General features: G+C 42.5%; 2 protein-coding genes across 2 annotated transcripts; one reads left to right on the top strand and one right to left on the bottom strand.

The window, feature by feature from the left end:
• The first annotated feature begins 563 nt into the window (after positions 1 to 563).
• On the top strand, positions 564 to 10,579 carry prmt9 (protein arginine methyltransferase 9). The gene is made up of 13 exons (XM_079278261.1): positions 564 to 827; positions 1,266 to 1,465; positions 1,644 to 1,792; positions 1,893 to 2,129; positions 2,318 to 2,485; positions 2,630 to 2,732; positions 3,794 to 3,903; positions 3,997 to 4,189; positions 5,034 to 5,217; positions 6,883 to 7,564; positions 7,695 to 7,848; positions 9,418 to 9,540; positions 9,893 to 10,579. The coding sequence occupies exons 2-13, from the start codon at positions 1,268 to 1,270 to the stop codon at positions 10,133 to 10,135; spliced, it is 2,544 nt and encodes an 847-aa protein (XP_079134387.1). The 5' UTR covers positions 564 to 827; positions 1,266 to 1,267; the 3' UTR covers positions 10,136 to 10,579.
• tmem184c (transmembrane protein 184C) lies at positions 10,572 to 15,574 on the bottom strand. Its single transcript, XM_079278262.1, has 10 exons — positions 15,027 to 15,574; positions 14,405 to 14,535; positions 14,286 to 14,322; positions 13,948 to 14,153; positions 13,236 to 13,310; positions 13,042 to 13,135; positions 12,799 to 12,911; positions 12,612 to 12,711; positions 12,266 to 12,437; positions 10,572 to 12,153 (listed from the first exon to the last, which is right to left on the bottom strand). The coding sequence occupies exons 1-10, from the start codon at positions 15,141 to 15,143 to the stop codon at positions 11,843 to 11,845; spliced, it is 1,356 nt and encodes a 451-aa protein (XP_079134388.1). The 5' UTR covers positions 15,144 to 15,574; the 3' UTR covers positions 10,572 to 11,842.
• Positions 15,575 to 17,161: the final 1,587 nt, after the last annotated feature.

The following is a 17,161-nucleotide window of genomic DNA, read 5'->3' as shown; positions in this document are numbered from 1 at the left end:
AAAAGTCAGTCGGATCATCGCAAACAGTACATGACAACAAAGCTGTACACTTTAATGCAGGATACAGTCTAAATAAATGCCAATGATCATTTTGGAGTGGACAAGTGTGAGCAAATAATTAGGCTAGAATACAACATACAAGGTATACAAAAAGGGCACGAGCACATGGAAGAATTTGTATTCACACTCATTTTAAGAACGCTTCCTTCATGTTCTACTTAAAGAGTTTTCACGGGTGGGAACTATGCCAATGTTTTGTACTCTTTGATTGTGCTTGAATATTCGTCTATCATTGGTTCCATCAGAGGCAAATCCGAGGCGGGAGTCTTTACTGTGGCGTAATTTGTCAATAAAAACGGATTATTATTATTCGCCCTGTTATCTACAGTTGATAGCATGATTGATATGGTCGGTTTGTAACTCCAAATCTACAACACTTCATTACAATTGCACGCGGACCCTTGTCTCGTCTCATGTTTCTGACCGAGTTGTTTAGCTCGCGGACACGTTCCTTGTTTAACCGTAGCAGAAATGTGATTTACACTTTAAATCAGCATCTGGCCGTTGTAACGTGGATGTTAACAGGTAGTCATTTTTATGACATGCGGTTAACCTCTCGTAGCCACAATCAGAACATATTGTTATCATGTGAGCTAGCATTAGGGTGCTAACAGAGGAAGGATTGCTTAGAACGATGCTAACGACTTTATTGGACAAAACCGGAATGTCAACGTAAATTAGCACCTTAAATAAACAGAAGCGATCTTTTCCGTGCATCTCCCTCCATCCCATAACTTACCGCAGCCTGCGATCTAAAACAACATACAGTAAGTCAACATACATTAGTAATGCAGTAATGCCTGTAAAATACTTAGCATTTTGTTTGAGGTGCGTTACATTTGTTAATAGTTCCTATTCATGTTGCAGTTATTATTATGATGATTATTACAATAACACCACAACATGTTAATGATATGTATGGAAGCCCATTTCCAGGAAAATGGAAAAATAGATTGTTTTGGAAGGACAAAAATGGAACAGCATGCAAGTCAAAACTATGAGATCTCCTGAGTCAAAATTATGAATTAATTAGTCAAAGATTTTGACTTCATTTTGACTCTTTCATGTTTTTGTCTCTTCCTGTCTATGGGTCATACAGTACAGTCGATCCTTATTGTCTTATTAAAAGTGGCATTAATCTGTACATCATATTATCAGACTTTATAATTTTCTAATAGACTCTCCACTCTCTTTTTTTGCACAAGGGATGCCGAATACCAGTGCAAGGCCGAAGCATGGCAGGAGGACACGAAGGCGACGCAGAGAGGACCCTGCTAGGAACGAGCTGGTCTCTAGTTCCCTAGAAAGTGCCCAGCAGTGCCTTTTCAACCAAGACTACGGAACGGCGTATGTGCACTACCTTCTGGTCCTCAACCTCGCGCCTATGTTTAAGGACTTTGCAAGGGTAATGACTGTTTACACTGATAACCTGTCTGTGTACAATCACTGCCACACACTGTGCACACATCATGACCACAATCACACACACGCTGCAGTCTGTTTTTAATGATGCAGAATCAAAAGATTTGTTTTTTTGGAATCTCAATTTTGTGACATCTCCTTTTTTTTTTTTTTTTTTTTAGGAGTCTTTCAGGTTCACTCTCTTCAAGTGGACAGAAGAGCTGGACTCTGTGGGCCGCATTCAAGACCTCTTTGACTGTTATGAACAAGCACTGGAACTGTTCCCTGCTGATGAGGTTATCCTCAACAGCATGGGTGAACACTTGTTCAGGTATTTTCCTCGTCAAATAACACAGCATAATTTAGCTTTATATTGTTTCGGTGAATTATCTGCTCATACAGTTTTTTTCCCCCCACCCTTTCTTGTCCAGAATGGGCTTCAGAGACGAAGCCGCGGGTCATTTCCATAAAGCCTTGAAGCTGAGACCAGACTATCCAGAAGCCCGGGAGAACTTCTACCGCGTGGCCAACTGGCTGGTGGAGCGCTGGCATTTCTTAATGCTCAACGACCACGGGAGGAACCGCAAGTACCAGCAAGCCATCCAGAAGGCTGTTCAGAGCGGCTGCAACACTGTACTTGACATAGGTACAGGCACTGGGATCCTCGGGTGAGATATTTTCCATGAGAGTTTGGAAACATTTTTTTATTCTTTAAGTCATGGAGTGTACTTTATGTGTAGGTTGGAACTCCTTATCAACCCAAACACGTGCTTATTATTTTGGCTACAGCTAGAATAGGACCTGTGATTCAATGCGTCAGTATTATTGTTCTGATTTCCTAATTCTCTCTGGGAAGTATGTGTGCGAAGAAGGCTGGGGCTGCTGAGGTGTATGCCTGTGAACTGTCCAAGACCATGTATGAATTGGCTTGTGAGGTGGTGAGCGCTAATGGAATGGACGGCAGCATCAAGATCCTCCACATGAAGTCTCTGGAGATGGAAGTGCCAAAGGACATCCCGCACAGGTGCGATTTTATAAAGACGTGTTTTACCGGAACGATACCTTTTTATCTTTTTGTTTGTGCTGTTACAGAAGGCATGCTCAGTAAGAGTAGTACAGTATTTCTCATGTTTTTTTTCCCCCCCATTCAATATTGTGTTTCTCTTAGAGTATCCTTGGTGGTGACGGAGACGGTAGATGCAGGGTTGTTTGGAGAGGGTATCATCGAGAGTCTCATTCATGCCTGGCACCACCTCCTGCTACCTCCACGGGTAACTTCAATTATTAAACGCAAACACGGGACAGGAAGCAGAACTTCATTCTGCAGTTTTGCCACAGTGCAATATTAATGTTTCTATGAGTTTGTGGCACCTAAAATCTATCACCGTTTGCCACAGGGTTGGAAATCCTAAGAAAGTTATTGTAAATTTCTTGGGGAATTTACATTAAATCTTTAAAAAACAAATCACACTTAGTTGTAAATAATGATGCCAGATCTGTGACACAGTTGTGGGCTTGCAGGACAGGAAATGATTGAGAACAAAACTAATGATGGCTTTAAAGCTGCAGTTGGCTTTTCATCATATTTGCTCAAACTGTCACCATATCCTGAAAGTGGTGCCTGAGATATATAATCTGTGAAAAAAATCGTGTTCCTCTGCCTCCCTCTAGTGCTCCTGATGGTATTTGCAAGATTCCACCATTGCCTGAAAAAAACCAACCAATCACTCGCTGCTCGTGAATTCTGATGAAATTATCAAACTCCGGCCGGCGCTTGGTTTTGGGTCATCTTTTTTTTTTTTTAACATGGTGGCCGGATCACACACCTTCTCATTTTACAGCAGAAGAGTACACTGATAAGTAATGGGGAATACAGTAACGGAATCCCAGGCTCTGATTGGTTGTTTTCTTTTGGGCACGGTGGAATTTTGCATATGCTAATATAGTATATAGGAGCACCAAAAGGAGGCAAAGGAACCCGATTTTTTTCACAGATCATCCGTCTCATTATCCACTGTCTGGATATATTCCCTGTCTGAGACAATATCATAACAAGTTATTTTTATAAAAGACAACAACTGAAGCTTTAAGGCACTCCTTGTCAACTCATAATGTTAAAAAAAATCTAAGTTGCCTCTTAAACAACCAGAAAAGTGGTATCATTAAGTTCCATGATACCAGAGTTTACAGTACAAGTTGTGACATTTCACTCAACACATACAGTAGCCATGATAATGGTGAATGTATGCAGTTAACGTTTGATGTTGTGTTGGTGCCATCGTGTGGTGTTAATGTGTAGTTTCACGAAAAGCACTCGTTTGTCATCCTAAAGAGAGGTGAGAATGAGTTCCAGGATCAGTCTGCGACAGGACGGGTCATCCCCGCCGGAGCCACCGTGTTCGGTATGGCTCTTGAGAGCATCGAGATCCGCAGGCATCACAGGTAGGCCCTGGATCCCGTACTGGAACTTCTCCGAGCAGCAGCAGCACAAGGTGCCCGGACCTATCATCAGATCGCCGTTTGTTTCTGGCGCAGGCTTTGTGTGTCGGAGGTGGGCGGTCTGTCCATAGCTGCAGCCGGCGAGCTCTGTAGCCCAGTGAGCTGCAGCCCTGAGCCGGATGACTCCATGGAGCCTTACACCACCGAGAGACTCAGCAGAGTGCCCGGGGGATATAAAGCTCTCACTGAGCCGTTCACGGCCCTCAACATCGACTTCAACAACGTGCAGGTGAGCCGAAGCAGACGCCGGTAGACGACAATGATTGATTCATTCAGCTGCTGTTCATTTAATGTGCTTTTACTTCAATTTTGCATTTGTCTTTGTGTCTGATATGCAGCCATGTGAGAAAATTCAATGTGTTGTTGCCTTGAGTCAAGCAGAATAATGTAACTCTGACAAATATAATTCATTTACCTGACCATATTTCTATTGGTCCCATGAAACGAACATATCCGCTGCCTCACAGGCTAAAATATTGCACGTCGGTGGCCACTTATTATTTTGCTAAAGGCCTGCAGGGATTGTTGACTGATTTATTAGCTCACAGTGAACACCTGACAGATTGGAGACGCCGTGTTTATCTCCCAAACAGCACCTGAATGATGATTGGCTGATATTCGTCCACACATGTCCAATAGGGACAGAAACAATCTTACCCTGGTGACAGAGCTGTGGTCGTGTGTCAGTGAGGCAAACTCTGCACTCAACAAAGTATTCAGTACTCATGTGCTCATCAGCTTTCAGTTTGTCTTAGTCCCAAGAATATGAGAAATAATAAAAGTTTTCCTCTCCCAAGTTATTAATACACGCCGTGAAATGCCTTCGTATATCTTCAATCTTTTAAGCTTTCTGACTTAACAAGTAAGTTGGCCTTCAAAAGCTGCAAGAGCAGAGGCCAAGAACATTCACAACTCCTTTTTCAACATCAAGCCCTCTGCAATCAGATTTCTTTTTAATTTGACACCCATATTGCATATTTGAACACCTATTTTTACAACCAAGCTTGATTTATCGTTTTGATATTTCGCCGATAACCCTGGAACAATTCCATTCTGTTTTCGGTGACCTGTAGGAACTGGAGGGGCTGAGCTCCAGGGAGGTTCAGCAGATCCGCCTGCCCGTCACTCAGGAGGGGGAGCTGGACGCTCTGGCTGTGTGGTTCCAGCTCCACCTGGACGAGGAGAGCAGTCTGTCTACTGGACCCCAGGAGGACACGTGCTGGGAGCAGGCCATCTACCCAGTCCACAGCACCGACGGTAAGATCCAACGGACGTACAGGGGAGGCGCTGTGGGGGAGGTTTGGCAAGCCACCCGACAATTTCACACCGATGTTTTACTCATTTTATGTGTCAGTTTAATCCGCATTGTCTATCTGTTACAGGGTGTCCAAGGAATTGTCCTTTTAATTGTCGCTACTTGTTTCAAATTGTCATGACTTAAAGCACATTTAGGTTTAATAAAATGTATTTATTTCTCTGCTCGGCTTGTGTTCTCTACTCCGATATGTCGTGCATTTCCTGGTTGCATCAGATGAGGGCAGTGTGTGTGCTGAAGACTGCATACACTATTTCCCATGTTTGTTAAATAATGCCAGGGCAATATTTCTGCTTATAATCATCACCACTACTTCACTAGCTTCCATTCATTTTGAACCAAGGTGAAAATAGTGAGAATATTTTTGCTACAACGAGGACGATGATGCATAAAGATTTAGCTCCCCGGACGTCTTAAAAACCTCACACTTCATTACGTAACTATCATCACTGAAGTCCACAATATGCCAGTGTCAACATGAATAGAACAGACAGTGTAGGCAGTATAACGAACAATCAAAATTCATATTTGTTAAGCGAGAAACTTAAAGAAGAAGCGGAGGGTATTTTTTACTGTCATCCTCGGCAACTGTGAGCTTAATAGCCGCCGACACGAGTTGACATGTTCCAGTTGGCACTGCAGCGCATCATCTCCCAGACGGGGCTCGGCAGCGCTTCGCGGAGCCGCTAATTGGCGGAGGCAGCGTCGAGGGAGCCGCCACCTTTCCCGGTGATCAGCGACATCCGTTTCCCCGGTCGCGGTGACGTGTGCGCCGTGATCGCCTGTGACACTCTTTAGTGTTCATGAAATTCTTATAGGCAATAAATATGCATTTTTCCCAAATGCCTCTGACGAGCGGTGCGCTGACATGAAGACGTGAGCAGATGTTATTCCTGTAGGAATCCTTTCGGGGCCTCTCCCCCTCTCTCTCTGTGCACCCGGTCCCCTGCATCTCATTTCTCTGTTGGGCTCCCGCTCCCTTTCTGCAGCTCCTGCTTTTTCTTCACTCGCTGCCTCTTCTTTTTTCGCTGTTCGTCATTTTCGGTGTTCATAAGTTTTTTACAAGCCCTTTCTTTAAAGGCTTGGAGTGGCATTCCTTCAGATGTTAATCCAGGTTGATTTTGAGTTTATGTTTGAGTTAAAACAATGGAATTGGGCTCTGAGTTTAGCAGTCTGGATTCTTTTTGTTGATACATTTGCTTTAAGTTTTCACAATTATATAATACAGCATTTTTCTCCCGGGAATGTCGCCACAGACACCTAGTCGGTAATACCGTGAATGTACATCGTAAGTATTGCAATCCTTTCATCAGTGGGCTCAATCATCAATCGGCGATAGTGACTGAACAGAATGTTCGCGATTGCCATGTTTTTTTACAATAACGTTTTTTATATGTTATTAAGCACAAGTTTAAGGCAAGTTCTGATTTAAAAAAAATATATATTTAAATAACACCAGACATCCAATTCCACTATCAGTACTTGGCGGTTGTCAATTCTTTGCTTTGCTTCAGTACATTTCAGTCGGTCCCAAAACTTAAGTGAGGTTTGCACAGCTCTAGTAGAATCAGGCCCAGTCAGCGTTTCCCTCTTTTGATTCTTTCCAGGTTTTGTCCTGAAAGCTCGAGACGAGCTGATCGTTGAAGTCTCCTGCAGAGATGCCTTCCTGAGGCTCTGCAGCGTGGCCGTGCTGAGAGACGGGCATGAAATCCGTCTGGACAAGCACCCGGATATGCGAGGATCTGGAAACCCCATTTCAAATCAAAACCCAGAGGCCGAGCTGTGCAGTGCGCTAGCAAGTCTCCAGACTGACCAGAAACAAAGCAAAGACTTCTGCATGCTGGAATGTGCAGAAATGGCGCTCCTGAACAATCAGGATTACCATCAGAGTTTTTGCAGCGCGCTGGGCAAACTCATCCCCCAGCTGAGGGCCAAGTGCCAAAACAAAGAGCGAGGATCCGGTGACTCCACAGACGGTAGTGACCTGCTCTATGTCCTCGACGTGTCGGAGGGCTTCTCTCTGCTCTCCCTCATCGCCGCCGGCCACGGCCACGTCAAAGCGTACAGCTCCGTGGAAAAGAAAAAGCAGCAGGAAGTCGTGAAGAGACTGGCTCGCTCCAATAATGTCCCGGAACAGCATCTCGAGTTCTGGCTCAACCACACGGAGGACGAGCACGGCATGCTGAAAAGGCCGTCCAGGGAGAAGCTGTGGAGCGCCATCATTCTGGACTGTGTGGAGACGTGTGGTCTCATCAGACAGAAGTTGATGGAGAAGGCTTCACTGGCCAGGTGAGGGGCAGCTGCCGGGGTGGGGCACTCAGAAATGTTCCATCACCTTTTGTTTATTTCGCTTTTAACATTTTAGTGCTTCATTTTTATGTGTTTTAGAGTAAAATGCATTTCTATGTATCTATATTAGGTGTTTGCTGGAGGATGGAGGCAGTATTTTCCCGGTAAAGATCGTGGTGCACGGTATGCTGGTGGAGTCGGACACGTTGCTGCTGGAAAGTGCCGTCCAGGGTCAGGAGCCCACACTGGGATTCAATATCGCTCCCTTCATCAACCAGTTCACTGTAAGTCGACCTACATAAGCTCCAACGAATCACAGGTTCGATTATTTGTTGTCATTGCTCTAACGTGCAACGGTCTTCTAGAGCAACTCGAGGTCACTCGTTTCCGGTGCGGCTGTGGCTCTGAGGCAGAGCGGTCGGAGGATCGGTGAACGTAGTTCTCCGACACGCTTTGAAGAGGAGGCATGAGCAGAGGAGTAGATGGTCCATCTCAAAGGAAGTGCAGAATAACAAGAACAGGAAGCTGATTATACTAACTTAACTTTGGTTGATTTGTGAAGTTAATCATTTTAATCATACTTGGTATTGGTTTAAAAATAATCCTGAAATAACTCCATAATAATAAATAGGGAATCTCATTCAGTAGGGGTGTAGCGGTACGCGTATTCGTATTGAACCGTTCGGTACGAGGCTCACGGTTCGGTACGCATGACGAACCGAATACGTTTGAATATCGTGATGTCGATATTACCGGTTTTCACAGACCGTATGCTGTGTTTGTACGCTCGCATCATTCACATTTAAAGTTATTGCTTGTGAGTTTTGTTAAATATGATGGGTACAGAAAAATGTATGGACATTTGTATGAAAGGTACAAAAACAGAGACGGGTTGTTTTGTTTGCACCGTGTATGGGTTGTGTTTTGTTTTGTTGAACACGGTATTTGACTTGGAATACTCAGGTCCTGGACTTTGTTTTCTGTTGTGCACTCCTCTTTGATGTGCGATTCCCAGCTGTGTTCAGAAGCTGCGAAATCTCTTTGAATTCTTTCTTTATTTGGTCTGGAAATTATCTCTCTTTTTTTTTTTAATTTAATTTGGTAGGACCCACGCGGGACGGTCGTTTGTTTGAACAGATGTTGTCTTTGAAGCCCTCAGTGGAGGGCACGCTCTAGCACGACTGTCACACGAGGCACAACACACACAGCTTGGCCCAAGACGTTCCTACCTGAATCCATCAGTATACATTACACCAGGCACATCAAACAGCAGGATCTGAGGTCTCCAACAACTGTGACAGGGAGGAGGAAAGATTCTTTTGTTCTGCAGTAAAGGAGACTGTGACACTTTCTGTGCTGCCACTTTGGTTTCTCCCTCAGCGTTTCAGTCTGCTGGCCCGCAGCCACGGCCTCTTTGTCAAGTTTTGAAGAGTTTGAGGTGAAATGTTATTAATCAGTACATGAGTGATTATCCACTGACACTAGGAATTCAAACCTAACGTGGATAAATGATAGTTTGGGACAAAGACTGTCAGCAACACCTTTGAGACAGCTTTTGCATGATTTTTAATACAATGCTTTTGTAAAACAAATCTGTATTATGAGCAAAAATAAGCAACCCCATTTATTTTATTCAAATTTGTAGATATTTGTAAATCCATTCCCTCTCTTGTGGACAACCTCTGCATCACGAGCACCTGTTTTGTGTTGGATCAGATCCCAGTAGCTCTTCCTCCCAGCTCTTTTATTGCTTTTTCACATCATGTAGTTCCTAATTAATAACGTCAGCAGATTCTTTCATCCACTGCAGACAAGTCGCTAACACTGTGTTTATCTTTTTTATGTTCTTAAAGGTACCGGTCCATGTGTTTTTGGACTTTTCCACACTGGAGTGCAGACATCTCAGTGAGTTTGTGGAACTCTTTGTTCTTGACCTAATGGAGTCCACCGCAAACTACACCAACAGAGAAGTAAAGGTAAGAGATGCATCGGTGCTGCCACCATGATTGGAATTGATATAATTGAATAATCCTAAACTACTCTCTGGTGCACAAACATACTGCACCAAAAACCTAGAAGTAAGTCATACCTATTAAGACACACTGTGCACATCTCCCTTAGAATACACACTCCGCATTTTCATACAGCGATCTAAACATGAGGGGCTATGTGAATTGATCCCATTCAAGCTTTCCCCCCTAAACTCATAACATATGTGTCATATATTATTTTTAAACGAACAGAGGCGAAGCATGACTTGTGATAACTAGCTGACCGCTCATGTGTACCATACGTATGTCTGCTTAAGCCATAATCCCCGTTTCCCAGGTCCAGGCTACGTCTGCAGGCAGAATCACTGCAGTTCCCTTCTGGTACCACATCTACCTGGACCAGGAGATCAGCGTCAGCACCCTCAGCCAGAACTCTCACTGGAAGCAGGCGGCTGTTGTGCTGCCGCAGCCTGTGGAGGTACAAGCCGGAGACTGGGTCCGCCTCGCTGTGAAGCTTCACAAGAGCGCCATCTCCATATCAGCCCATATAGAGAACACACCCGGGCCAATGGAACAATGATCTCTTGACTTTCATGCCTCGATCATAGAGAGAGGCTACTGACACGTAGGGGGATGAGTTGAATACTCTGCATTCCTTTTCTGGTGCCATTTAAAGATTGAGTTCTCCAGTGTTATGTTTCTGTATTACCAGTCTTCAAAGTTCAATCTCTGGTTTGAGATTTAGTAGAAGCCTGCATGAGCCACACCTTTGTAAGCATCAGTGGGAAGCCGAGTCATCACGATCATAAAGAATTTGTGAAAATGCATCAAGTCATGTTTTAATGAGTAAATTGTGCTATACGATTATAGGACATTTATACTCTGTACTTGTAAGTATAAAACAAATACTTCCATGATTATAGGCGCGTTGTTTTTGTAAAGATGTTTGTCATTATCAAAAAGAAACTTCAACAATAAATGTAAGAAAAAAAAATGAATCAGACACTGTAGTTAATCTGATTTATTGGGGAGACAGTCAGTGATGGAATTAAATCAACACGTGGAACCATTTACACCAGCTCTAATGTAATCCCGTCAGTTTTATTTAAATAATCAAATAAAATCATGTAAGGCAATGCAACATTCTCTAGCTAGATATGATACGGATTATGCTGTTTTGATAGATTTACAGGTTGTTTTTACACAAACGGATATCCCACACTGTACATACACATGTCAATAACCCTGCACACATCCATGTAAGTCACAATGACAGAAAAGCTCAGAAACTCTATGAAGAACAATACATGGCTTGGCTGCAGTAACTGCTAAATGATTCCAGCTAAAACTGATGTCGAACGTCTCATCAGAATAAAACTGATCCTGATATATAAAGTGATGTAGTGGACCGACTAGTTCCACGCCACATAGAACAAGGCATCTGATGAGACTACCGGTAGTCAAAGAATGTCTATGAAACACTTTAGAGTGCGCTGAATGCAATAAAGCATTAATACAAATGTATTAGAATATGCTGTTTGTGTACACTGTTTTAATACGAATGTACTTACAGTAAATACATTGTATTAATAGTGATGTCACACTGTTCAGTCATTCAGCAGGCATGGCTCAAACATACAATTGAATCAGTTTAATCTCAACTCTGCATCCCTAAACTCGCCTCTTTTCGCCCCGTCCCTCCGCCCAAGACATCTAATGTGCTTTGATATCGTAGATTTTCATTTACGATCATTTCAATCGATGCCTTTTGAAATCACTTTAAATTAAGATGTACTGAAGAGAACATTTTTGTTTAAAAAGTTGCATATTTGTCTTTTTCATCTAACCGTCGCATCTGAGATCATGATATGACAGACGACACAAATGTTTCCTCAATTCCGATTTGGAAAGGATACACACACTTCGGGAGGCGTCTCATCTCAAGAAACACGATTAGCGTGCCGTTTGGGACGCACGTTAAAATTGACGGGACGTCTTTCGCAACTTCAATGAATTAAAAACCATTCCTCATAGCCTACTGAGCCAAATAGCTCCCTAGTGAAACAAAAACGGCATTAAATGCACATTATCTAGAAGTTACGTCGTGCCATAAGTTCACCGAACATTCTTGGAGCTGTCACTGGCAGAGAGGTCCATCTGGTACACCTGGTTTATTTCATCTTTTAACAATATTGTAATGTCTGAAAAGAAAATGGCAAGGCTGTAATTGGGTCCCGCCCAACCATATCGGGTAGAGTCTGTCGGTGACGTCGGCCTTGACGGTACGCTAGGTGATCGCGATGAGATCTGCTTCTACTGGTTCTTTGGTTTGGTTGGTCCTTTCCTCTTCCGGGGTTTCTTCAAATCCAGCCTCGTACCCTTCATCCCACGGGGCCGAGCTGAGCCCGGCCGGCGCCGACACAGAGTGCGGTGTGAGGGTTCTGCCCAGGCCTTGGTATTGACCATTGGGTGACACGGGGTTGGACGCCGCCTCGGTGATGACATCTTGGGAGCCCGAAGAGAGCAGGCCAGACCGCTCACCATCATCCTGAGCCTCACCGAAGTACTGCTTCTTTGGCCGACCCATAACCGTTCTCCCTGTAAATGAGAACATTTAAAAAAAAAATTAAAAAAAAGAAGTGTTGAAGTGTACACGGCAGAGAAACAATTCCTGAATGTGCAGGGACTCCAGCAGTCAGGGGGCACCTACCAACATTGCGGACTTGTTCAGAGATGTCTGCTCTGACATCAGAGACGTCCCACATCGCCATGAAAGAGTCGAAGCAAGAACCCTCTTCAGCCTCCTGGATGTAAGGCTTGTAGGTGAAGCTGTAGTGATGGGCAATGGCTGCCAGGAACATCTCCACACAGATGATGAAATCCTGAGGGGAAAACAGGACAGTTTGGATGCGTTTCTTTCTGGTTGAACGTAAAGTGGTGTAAACATTTAGGCCCCATATAGTTATATAATAACTCTATTGGTGGTAAGATCAAACTCAGACATTTTAAGTTATTCTCACACGTAGTTATTCCTAACTAGATACGCTTTAGCTTACCTGTAAGCCAGTGGCTACAGCCTCCACACTCTTCCAATCCCATATACGCTCCTTTGAGATAATGCCCACTTTCACCAGCAAAGCGATGAACACAGCTTGCCTTGAAGAGTTTGCAAAATAACCATTCTCAGTAGCTACAAACGATCAGATCATGTCGTTAAGTTTGCTTGAACATGCTGAGACTTACCAGAAAGAGACGAACACCACCATTTTGACACACAGGAATTTGCCCACTGGCTTGATTGGACCCAGTTCTTCTCTCAGAGCCCGGTAGAACAGCACCAGGCAGTACATGGCAAACTAGATCAAGAGAAGACAGACAGAGAGAAACCCAGTTCAACCTTATTTACATCCATCTTATCTCTTAACATGCTGCATGTATGATACAGACATTTAGACTCAATAAAACAAAAAACAATAGCAGTGTTACCAGTTGCGACATATTGTTGAAGATGACCAGGTACGTCCATGCGTTTGTTGAACTGAAATTGCCTTCGTCGTACACTTCACACAGCTGACAGATCCTTGGAAGAAGAAGAGAGAAAAAAAAGGGGGGGACATCAACACAAATAGTGACCAAAAAGATGTGAATGCTACTTAATAATAATAATAATAGTTACTTACAAAGCGATCACTGTTGTGACGGGTCTTACGACTGTGTACTGCAACACTCCCAGTTTGCATCTCAGCAGCAAAACCCTGCAGAGGAAACGTATGATTTGAATTCGATTTACATTAGTCGGACAACATCTAGTTTGCCGGTATCAGTGGAATCGAATGAATTTAAAATCAACTTCGATCCCGAATGGCCGTAAGAAATGTGCCGAGTGGATCCTTGAAAGAAGTGCAATGACAACATTTTAAGCTTGAAATGCCTAATTTTCCTCAACGACTTTTCGATCATGGTCTAAGACACACATGCAAGATGTAACACTACTGTGAAGTGTTTTAACACGGCAGTATTATCAAATACACAACTAATACATGTGGCTGATGCTGCTGACCTTCAGGCAAATGTTAATCAATTTGATCCTCATGTAAGAAAAAAAAGAAGAAAAAGCCTTGGACAAAATGAACTGCACACAGGCCTGCTAACCAATTACAGCAGTTGCATGACTGAGGTTAATTTGAAGCTGATGACAGTCATTGTTTTGTTTACTAAGAACATTTCCTCCTCAAAATTTCAACAAACTCAAGCGACCAAGACACAAACATGTCACGTGTTATCTAGAAGTAATTTGTACAGCTGTACACACGGTGTGTTGGCCTCACATGTATTGTACGTATGACAGTCCTAATTTTAAAAACAATCGGTCCAAATCTAAAGGAAACATACTCTCCCATTGGCCAGGGCGGGCAGCAGCAGAGGGGGGGCAGATGTCTCTGCTGCTCCTGGGACTCCAGCATCGACACCAGGCTGGGGTACTGATTCTCCAGGTAGTTCAGCAAGAAGGTCATGAAGTTGTAGATGACGTAGGCCTCGTAGCACTCTCTGCACGTGTCCACATAGATTGCTATCCTTGGGTATTTTAATGCAATCCACTGTAAGATTTCAAAAGAAGAGAGGGATTACAAAGCAAAGAGGCGTTTTTATTTCAATGTCAGTTATTCTGTAGATGCATACAACGTCTAAGCCTGATCACAATGGCTTTGGTTAGATAATACACCACTCACACTGTCCAAGCTGTAGATTGGGACCATCCATAATATCCTTAAAAAGAGATATAAAAACACAAACAATTAGAAAGCAGTTTCAGACTAGTGTTGGTGGATGTTGTTGTTGACGTCTTTACCTGATGATGGGTTTCTGAAGCTCTGGCTGAGTGTAGTGGACCAGATGCTGGAGGATGCCCCATAATGATATGGGCATAGTCATGAAGACAAATATCCCAGCGATGAACCATGCTTTATTATGAATGCCAAGCTGTTATTAAACGGAAAGAAACAGTCAACACTGGCGACATTTTGCTTATACACTAGGAATGTAACTTTTCTACATTTAATATTAAGTCAGGGGTGGAAGCCGTGATCAGATTTTTTACTCAAATGAAATAGCAACACAACTTTGTAAAAATATTTAAAGACTACAATCATAAAGAAAAACGTGTCATTTTATACCTGAAATCAGTTCAAATAAAAAACTGTTTAAAATATTCTAACTGCACTAGCAGATCTCTCAGATTAACTACAGACTCAAATGATTTGATAAGAAGATGTTTTGCAGTGAGCAATGCATCATATCTAAACAGTTTCATGTAAACAGTGATTACTGCAGTAAGATAAAGTAAAAGTAAAAGTTGAATTGGCATAAGAGGAATACAACATAACTCAAGTAAAGTAGGCCACAATAACCTCACAATTGCAGTACAGTACTCAAAATGTATCAGCATGTATACATCGATGATTAGAACTGACCCCTGACTTCTGCAGCTCCCAGATGCAGAAGGGCAGGACGACTAAAAGCAACGAAATATACAGCACGACGACCAGCGGCCGAATCCATCTTCTCCAGTTCCCACAGGAACAAGGCATCTTGACATGAAAACTGGCCGCGGTGACAAAACAAATGACCTAACGCTCGACACGTTAGCTCCGCATTGTTACCCTTCCAACGCCTCAAGAAGACAACCAAGACAACCCTTCTGAGTATACAGGAACGTTGACTCTTTCACTAACGTTAAGTCACATTCCTGAGGGCAAGGTCGCTGGAAAATGACCAGCTCATGTGACTCGATTTTACCAAGCTAGGTTGCTAACGTTAGCTAGTCGGGTGTTTTGTTTCCCATGTAAACAAACGAGGCAGATGGTCCTGTCTATACCGCTGAAAGCATCTCAATGTCTGCCGCAATGAAGGGAAACTCTGCTCTGATAAATCAACAGGCTCTTTAGATAAAATAACACGTAACAGTGTTTTTAGAAGGTTTACGCTGGTAAAAGTTTCCAAATAAAGTAATTGCTGTGGAGTGTGTGCTTCCGGGTTTCTTCGTCAGATGGGGTCCCGCCTACAATCTGGAATCGGATTGGTGGAATCGAGGGAATTAGCCAATCGATAAAGAGGGTTTTGTTACATACGTTATGTGGTTCAGAGCGGAATAATAAGAGTCACGTCATCTCCGTTCACTTCGTTTTGACCTTTTTTTTAACAGCAATGGCGGATCATGGAGAATCTTAATAGTAATAATATGTATGATTATATATGGTTAGTTAAACATAAGATTGAGACCTGTGATTGGTAGAGTTGTGGGTGTGATAGATGAGGATATCCATTTTGGAGTACAAGCTATTATAATTAAGAAACAACGTTACTGGTAAAAATATGATATTTTATCAATTCATCTGTTCAACATGAACATAAGCGAAACCTAATTCAATCGGATCTGTCTGCAGTCTCTCATCCATCTCTGCTGTGTTTGCACAAGCACAGCCAGAAAGCTCGGATAACAGAGGACAGGAGGAATGACATACTATCTGGTTCCTTGTTTTTATTATTATTGATTGTTATCATTTATAAACTTCACTCAGGAATGTTATTTATTTGATTGACATTTTAGATTTGTTTTCAGTGATATATATATAAATATAAATAACTTCTAATCCTGTTGTGAATTGGGGTTTTTAAAATTCTATATATGTTTTTAAAAGCAATTATAAAGCCATGAAAAAGAACAGAGTATTGATAAAAGTAGCTCCTTTTAGTAATACAATTCTAAAGATACCGATCCCTACCTGAGGACCACTATAGTTCTCTGACACGCTTGGAAAGCGAGGCGTGATGGAAGGATATGTTATTGCTTGAAATCTGCAACCTCACCACGAGATATCACTACATCGCATACACTCTTTCTTTAAACAAGGGCACTTTAGTATGTCAACAAGGCAGGTAACTCTAGCTGTTACACTTCCTCAAATATTAGGACATTTTACTTCAAAGAAACACAAAATTAATGTAAATCAATTAATTAATTTGACAACTAATAATCACAGTCATGTCACTCTGTTTGTACTGATTTCTACCATTATATATATGCATTCAAATTGCCCCCCAAGTACTTCCTGGCTCGATCTGAAGTCTACATGAGTCATGTGACGATCAAGCGTTTTGAACTTCCAGTGACGCGACTCTCTCTTTATACAGCTCTGGTGTGGTTTTGCTGCATTCTTATTGGTCACATGATCTTTGCTTTCGCCAGCAGATGGCAATGTGAATTAACAATTAGCAGGATACCGGATCTAAAGTCCATTGTAGTAGCCTCATAGTGGTCACAGATCCCAGTTAGGCTAATTCAGTTTCTTTGTGAAAATGTGGCACTTTGTTCGGGCTGTTTATGCAATTCGTAGGTTACTGTTAGACTTCCATGTGCAAATTAATTATTTTTCTCCCATTTCCCATCAAAATGACTGATCAGAGAGTCCCTGCCTCTTAAACTTCTCATACCTAAATTAATCTGTATACTTTGTAACCACTTGAAATAGTTGGTCAATGTTGATCGATATAGTTTTAATTTTTAAAGTGTCTTGTCTTTATTTAGACTAAAATTAAAGATATCAGA

The sequence above is a fragment of the Melanostigma gelatinosum genome, assembly GCF_949748355.1.
Source record: "Melanostigma gelatinosum genome assembly, chromosome: 11".
In the NCBI taxonomy this organism is placed as follows: domain Eukaryota; kingdom Metazoa; phylum Chordata; class Actinopteri; order Perciformes; family Zoarcidae; genus Melanostigma; species Melanostigma gelatinosum.
This window is presented reverse-complemented; position numbering and strand designations above follow the sequence as displayed.

Bases quoted from the DNA above. Each gene is read 5' to 3' on its own strand.
- prmt9 (XM_079278261.1), top strand. From the start codon at position 1,268: ATGCCGAATACCAGTGCAAGGCCGAAGCATGGCAGGAGGACACGAAGG. The intron at 1,466-1,643 runs GTAATGACTGTT...TTTTTTTTTTAG, and splicing joins TGTTTAAGGACTTTGCAAGG to GAGTCTTTCAGGTTCACTCT. The intron at 2,130-2,317 runs GTGAGATATTTT...CTCTCTGGGAAG, and splicing joins ACAGGCACTGGGATCCTCGG to TATGTGTGCGAAGAAGGCTG.
- tmem184c (XM_079278262.1), bottom strand. From the start codon at position 15,143: ATGCCTTGTTCCTGTGGGAACTGGAGAAGATGGATTCGGCCGCTGGTC. The intron at 14,536-15,026 runs GTCAGTTCTAAT...GTTTAATAACAG, and splicing joins GGGAGCTGCAGAAGTCAGGG to CTTGGCATTCATAATAAAGC. The intron at 13,311-13,947 runs GTATGTTTCCTT...TTTCCTCTGCAG, and splicing joins CCGCCCTGGCCAATGGGAGA to GGTTTTGCTGCTGAGATGCA.